Source organism: Saprolegnia diclina (assembly GCF_000281045.1).
Source record: "Saprolegnia diclina VS20 unplaced genomic scaffold supercont1.11, whole genome shotgun sequence".
Lineage (NCBI taxonomy): Eukaryota > Oomycota > Saprolegniomycetes > Saprolegniales > Saprolegniaceae > Saprolegnia > Saprolegnia diclina.
In genome coordinates this window covers 812,662-819,038 of record NW_008246078.1, presented here as the reverse complement: position 1 = coordinate 819,038, position 6,377 = coordinate 812,662, and the positions used below count along the sequence as shown (strand labels likewise).

Genomic DNA, 6,377 nt, shown 5'->3' with positions numbered 1-6,377 from the left:
CGCGCAGGGCCACTGGGTCCGTCATGACGCCGTCAGCGACGCCGACCTGGCGCCATATCGAACCGCCGACGGCAAGTACATCGTGCCCGCGACTGCCGTGCACGGCGCCTGCAATGGCGATGAGTTTTCAAACCTCAGCACGCATCTCGCGGCGCCGATTGGGACGTGCACTGCGACGCTCTCCCACTTAACGTACGACAGCGCCATGACGACGCCGCACCTGACGCCGCTTGACGCCCGCGACGCCTCGTGGACGCTCATTGTTGCACTTCGGTCGCCTCATCCGCGCGACGTGGCCGTCTCGTTTGGCGCACGCGCGACCACTGTGGCGGTAGCGGAGGCGAGTTGCGTGGCGTGGTACGTGGACTGCAGCGTGCGCCTGGCCCCTGTCGCAGCCGGCCAATGCGCCTACCTCGTCTATTCGGTGCAGCACGTCAACGCACCGACGCCGCGAACGTCACCGCCGTGCGCCGCCGACGTTCCGTGCATGCTCGCCACGTTATCGGCGGTGCCCAAGCAGTTTGCGACGACGTATGCGTATGCGTGCCCCGGGTCGCTGCGCAGCAAGAATGACATCGTGCAGAGTCTCGTGGCCGCCGGCACTGTCGACGTTGCGCTCGTCACGCTCTCGGATGATCAGTCCAAAGTGTACGCGCAGTATGAGCTGCGCGCACGGTCCGCCGAGATCAGGCGCCAGCATCCGTACATAGCTCGCGAAGCCGCGCATCGTCTCTACCTCGACGAGCGGCGCGGCGAGCTCTCACAGCGCGCGCTCAACGAGTACGCTGGTCGTGTTGCGGTAGATCTCGAGCGCACGGCGCCACGTCCAACATGCGACTTGGACGGTTTTGATCCGACGGTCGACCACAGCACGCTACTGGCGACCGACACGACGCCGTACGTCGAGTTTGCTCAGTTCGTTGATGACGCCGAGCGCATCGAGTATGAAACCTACGGCGCGTACGCGCGTGCGAACGACTACGCCGACTTTCACCTAAACCCGCTGCCCGACTTCATCGCGGCTGTTGGCACCTCAAGGAAGCCAGTGCCAGCACCGCCCCGTACGATTGCCGACGCATTTGTCATGACGCCCATGCCAGCAGACATGGACGTGTCGGTGCTCTTTGGGCGCCGTATCAACAAGTGGGTCGCCACGACGACTTTGGACGACCTTGGAGAGGCCTCGGTCGTCCTCTTTTGGCCAAAGAAGCATCGTGTCCGTCTTCTTGGCTTCGCCGCCGCGTGTCGGCTGCTGCAAGACGCGCTGACCGCACCGCCGACCGACGATGTGCCGCTCGGGTACGACAGCTTGTCGGCGCTCGCGGCGGCCGTCATGGAGATGCTGTGTGACAATGACGTCATGACGTCATATGACGATGTCATGACGATGCAACAGCTCGCAACACGGTATGCGCCGCTTCGATCGCTCTACATTGCGCACGGCATCGACCTCTTTGACGACGCTATTTCCCGGTCCGGCATCCAATGGCTTGCGACAACGTGCGCAACGGTCGGCTGGCTGGACGTCGGGGCCGCGATCGTCACGCTGGTGGACCAAGGCATTGGGGACTGGCACAAAACGTTCACACATCTCCCCCTCAACTGGTCCAATCTGGCTACGACGCTTCAGTTCGTCACGGCGCTCCTCGACGCGTTGGGGCAGCCGCCCTACTGCGCCGAACTCGTGTTCTTGCTGTGGGACACGGTGGTCGCCAATTTGGCGCACTTCCGGGACGAGCGATATGACGAAGCGACGCACGATCGTGTACTGGTGCTGCGCTGCCTCTTGCAGCTCGAAGCACGCATCCTCGCCGACGTCGAGGCGGCGTCGCCGACGACAATGTGGCTCGGCGGTCGGCTGCCCTCGTCACTTTTCTGGGTCGTCCGTAGCTTCGTCACCGCGCCCACCACAGTGGTCTCGATCGTGCAGCGTTTCCGCGCCGCCATGGACCCGGCGCTGGTGCTGCTCCCATTTGTCCTCGACGTCGGCAGCGTAGCGCAAATTGCGCCGTTGTTGCCAGACGTGCGCGCGTCCATGGCGTCGTGCGACCTCGTCTTTGACGTTGTCTGTGATGCCGGGTCTGTCATGTACATGCTGCCCGAGTTTTACAGGAACGTGCTTCGCTGGCGGGGCGTCCATGGTGGTCTTCTACGTGCGGTCTCGCCGTCGTTTGCCCGCTGCAGCCGACGCATCGTCTATGCACTCGTACGCGCCGTGCACAAAGGACTGGTCGTCACGGCTTGCGAAGCTTGCGCGATTGCGGATCTCCTTTTGGGCTACACCACGTGCCTCGTCGACAAGAGCTACAAGCAGCAGGGCTCGCCGTGCGGCGGCGATGCCAACTACGACGGGCGCAAGGGCGACTACGGTACGCCCCCGACAAAGGCCATGCACGCGGTGCTGCTCATTCTGGACCGCCTCTCGCCATTGCACGTACCGCGCTTTGTCGACGATCTTGTGGACAAGGTTGTCAGTGACGAGCACGACGACACGCGACTGTACCACGCCCGACGCGTGCTCTACCCGACGATTCGCTTCTTGGACGCCAAGCTCCCGATGAAGTACGCCTCCAGTCGCGACGCGCTGTGCGCGGTGGTCCTTCCGATGCTCACGGCGGCGGCGGCGATCGCGTGCGGCTGTGACTACTGTACGACCACGGAAGAGAACCGCGCGTGGCTGACTTCATGCGATGAGCAAGAGCGCGATGCGGCGCGCCTCGCGTACCTCCATGCAACGCCACCGACCATCAAGCGTGCTGCGGCGCTGTTGACAGCTAGCACCAAGTGCACCGAGACAGCGTAGGACTCCTTTATACCTCGAGGCAAACTTGTCGTCAGGTTGTTAATAACGAGTTCACTCGCATGCATTCGATGAAACTGCGTTGCTCGTGAATACGTCACTTGCAGGAGCCCACTAAATGAAATGTAAAGGTGTTGAGACTCGAGATACGACTCCTTGTCGGCGTTGACGCACAATGGCTGATCAACGCAAAGCGTGAAGTCTTCAACGAACTCTTAACAATTGCGTGTCTAGTGGTAAGTCAAGTCGTGTGATACTTTCCAAATGCTTCAAGCTGATACTTTCCAAATGTTTCAAGTTGATACATAGTCTTTCTTACAAATCTACGTGCAAAGCAAACTGCGCTTGGTCGTCGGACAGAGCCGAGATGGCTTCCGGGCCCGCCGACGTCGTCAAGTACGCGACGACCTTGCGCTGCTTGCGGTCGCGCGCCGTGTCAAGCACATGGGACGTCCACGCAAACTGCTTGGTTTCGTGGAGCCACTGCAGCAGGGCTACGTTGCCTGCTGCCGCAGCATGGAGCAGCATCATCTCTTGGAGAACCTTGCTCGTTGCATGGGGCACATGCGCCAAAACAAGCTCGAGAAGGTCGATGCGCCCGAGGTTTGCCATGCGCACGTAGAGGCGGTCGCGATCCTCGACGACGTGGCCGTACGTTTTGACCACAAACGCAAAGACAGCGTCGTGCTGGCCGTTGAGCGCATCGAAGAACGCGTCGTCCGAGCAGCCTTCGGTCCGGTGCAGCTGTAAATACTGCACCACGTCCAAGTGGCCCTCCCTCGCCGCGGCGTCCATGGCTGCTGTCGTCGACGGAACCGCGTGTAGCAGCAACAGCACTTGGAGGTGTCCGTTCCGGGCGGCCGCGACCACGCAAGCATCGGAAATACGACATGCTTCCTCGTCCATTCCAGCGACAAGAGGCCGGTGGTCGAGGAGCCAGCGGACAACCGACACATGACCGTTCGCCGCGGCCTGTGTCAGCGCGTTTGCGGTGCCACCTTCTGTGCGGTGCGCCTGTAGCCATTGCGCAATCTCCAAGTGGCCGTGAGCGCACGCGTTGTCCATGGCGCGCGTCGTGCAGAGGTCGAGACCCAGATTCTGGAGCAGCTGCAACGTCGACAGGTCGCCGACGCGAGCCGCCACGTCCATCGCACTGTCGCGCCACGGCATCGGCGACCAATCACCGGTCGGCTGCCATGGCGTCGACGGCGGCGCGTCCTCCATCGTCCACAAGAGACTCGGGTGAGTCAGAGATTGGTCGTTGGCGCCCGCGACGGCGCGTAGCACGAGCGCAATGCAGTCCTTGTCTCGGAGGCGAATGACCGTGTGCAGCAAACTCGGTGTGGCCATGTCCAGCATCGTCTTGTCCAAAATGAACTGGAGCGCAGTGCGGCCGTGGCGCTCAATGGCTGCGGTCACCAAGTTCTCCGAGATGTCCTCAACGCCGTGGTCGCAAAGCAGCTGGAGCATCGACAATGGATCGCCCGGCGCCGCCGACCGATACGCTGCCCCGTCCCACAGCTCATTCCAAGGCTCGATGGTAGTACTGATGTCAAGGCGAGCCGATGTGACGAGGTAGAGCACGACGTCCACATGCACGTGGGCAATGGCAGCCAGGAGCGCGTCACGGCTGCAAACGGCGCCGCACTGTTGGTGCAAGAACGTGACGACGTCGACGTGGCCGTTGGCTGATGCACCGTCGATGGCTTGCTGCGTCTCAACCACGCCGGCGGCATGGCAGTCTCGTACGATGTCGAGAAAACCGTTGGTCGCAGCCAGGTCCATGGCTGCAGACGGTATGGGAAGGTGCGTCGCCAAAAGCTGCAGCAACGAGAGGTGGCCGCAGGCGGCAGCGAGCGTGAGCGCACCGGGCGTGACCCAGTGCGGCGCAAAGGCCAAGTAGTGCCGGACGTGTGCTACGTGGCCGCCAAGGATCGCGAGGTGCAGCGGCAGCGCCGACAGTTGGTCGTCGAGGAAGAGCCACGAGCTAGGGATGGCATCCTGGCACTCTGGCGAAGCGGCAAGGTACCGCTGCATGTACTCGGTCGCGAGAGACGAGGCGGGAAGGTTGGTCAAGAAGGCGGCGGGCAGTTCCGGGTCGTCGCACAGCATAGGGTGCACACCGACGTCGGTGGCAAGCGCGTGAAAGCTTTGCGTCGCATGCGGCAGTCCGTGCTGGAAGCGCAGCATGAAGGACACGAGGCTCTTGTTTCGCAGGACGGACGCCATGGCGGTCCTGCTGATAGTTGGAAAATGAAGTGCAAAGTCGCATTTTTCAGGAGGTTGTTCAAGTTGCGGTTTGTCAGATTGTGGAAAACAAATGGATCTAGTCGGATTACAATCTGGCTCGATGTTGCGCCAGAGTGTGTCGAGATATTCAGTTGCGCCAGACGTCCATTGAGATTCAGTTTTCAATTCTCAAATGTACAAGTTGTTCGCTTCAGTCTACAGCGATCGGCATTTCGGCCAAGCGACAAAAGACGCAAGAAATAGCGTCGTCACCGGCAGATGCCATGCGACTCTGAGCAAGCAGCCGTAGGAAGCTACTACCGGTGCGTACCGTCGTCCAGATCTTCGTTCGACATGGCGTTGATGTAGACATGGTAGTGGTGGTAGAATGGCTTGACAGGGCGTGAAGGGCGTAAGAAAAGGCTATAAACGAGCCAATGGCTTGTCGAGAGATTGCACACCATTTGCGATAGATTAGCATTGTCTATGCGTACCAAGTCGTCCACATCAATGCGACCTGGAACGTGAGAGGCACCCGCGCTCATGGCTTGTCCTGCTCGCGGGCAAGGACTCGTCGAGTGCAACACGTTTGTTTCTTATCGGTCTTATGGTTGAGTCCCCAATTATGTTACGTGGTCTTGGGCTTTGTCATATCGTTCAGCACCGTCTGCGCTGCCAACTCGCCTTTGGCCATCGCGTTGCGCACGACAGCCCACTGCATTTTTTCGAGCTCAATCTGTCGACGTACGAAGCTGTGGTAGGCGCTGTTGCAGGCGAGCGGCGCACCGAGGACCAAGACGCCAATCTCGACTGGCGCTGGGAGGTCAACGACCAAGAGAACCGCGAGGATATACCAGCTCGCGCAGAGCAAGAGAAGGTAGTTGTAGCTCGACCAGCTGCGCGCCAAGTGGTGGGCCATCGACGCTTGGAGCGTTGCGAGCGCGTTGGTGGATTCGGCGTGAACGTCGTCCTTCCATGCGACGCGCGAGATGACGTCCATGCCGGTGCAGAGCGTGTAGAGAGAGGCAAGCAGGTATGGCGCCGGAAACGTGAGAAGCATCATCGCTCCCACGGCATAGAGGACGGTCTCGGTTGCAAGCATATTTGACGAATGACGCGGCGGATGTCGAGACGTCGATTGCGGGTTGTGTCGCTGGTTGTGTCGACGTCATCGCAGCATGACGTTCTTTCGTCATGTCGCTGTACAGAGTTTGTTGTCCTGTCACAGCTGGGCTTGCATAGTCCAAAAGCGTCTATCATCAGTGTATAGACCCTTGGAATCGTGCATACTAGTATCGAGAAACCAGCGCAAGAGCCATACAGTTAGTATCGGCGCTGATACTGGCAG

At 60.5% G+C, this 6,377-nt stretch overlaps 3 protein-coding genes across 3 annotated transcripts; 1 reads left to right on the top strand and 2 right to left on the bottom strand.

The window, feature by feature from the left end:
• Window positions 1–166: 166 nt before the first annotated feature.
• Window positions 167–2,803, top strand: SDRG_04637 (hypothetical protein; the record flags this gene model as incomplete). The annotated part of the gene is made up of 1 exon (XM_008610315.1): window positions 167–2,803. The coding sequence occupies exon 1, from the start codon at window positions 206–208 to the stop codon at window positions 2,801–2,803; it is 2,598 nt and encodes an 865-aa protein (XP_008608537.1). The 5' UTR covers window positions 167–205.
• Window positions 2,804–3,081: 278 nt separating this feature from the next.
• SDRG_04636 (hypothetical protein) lies at window positions 3,082–5,037 on the bottom strand. The gene has a single exon (XM_008610314.1). The coding sequence runs from the start codon at window positions 5,027–5,029 to the stop codon at window positions 3,116–3,118; it is 1,914 nt and encodes a 637-aa protein (XP_008608536.1). The 5' UTR covers window positions 5,030–5,037; the 3' UTR covers window positions 3,082–3,115.
• A 572-nt stretch (window positions 5,038–5,609) lies between these two features.
• Window positions 5,610–6,128, bottom strand: SDRG_04635 (hypothetical protein). The gene has a single exon (XM_008610313.1). It carries the CDS (start codon window positions 6,090–6,092, stop codon window positions 5,658–5,660), a length of 435 nt encoding a protein of 144 aa, XP_008608535.1. The 5' UTR covers window positions 6,093–6,128; the 3' UTR covers window positions 5,610–5,657.
• Window positions 6,129–6,377: the final 249 nt, after the last annotated feature.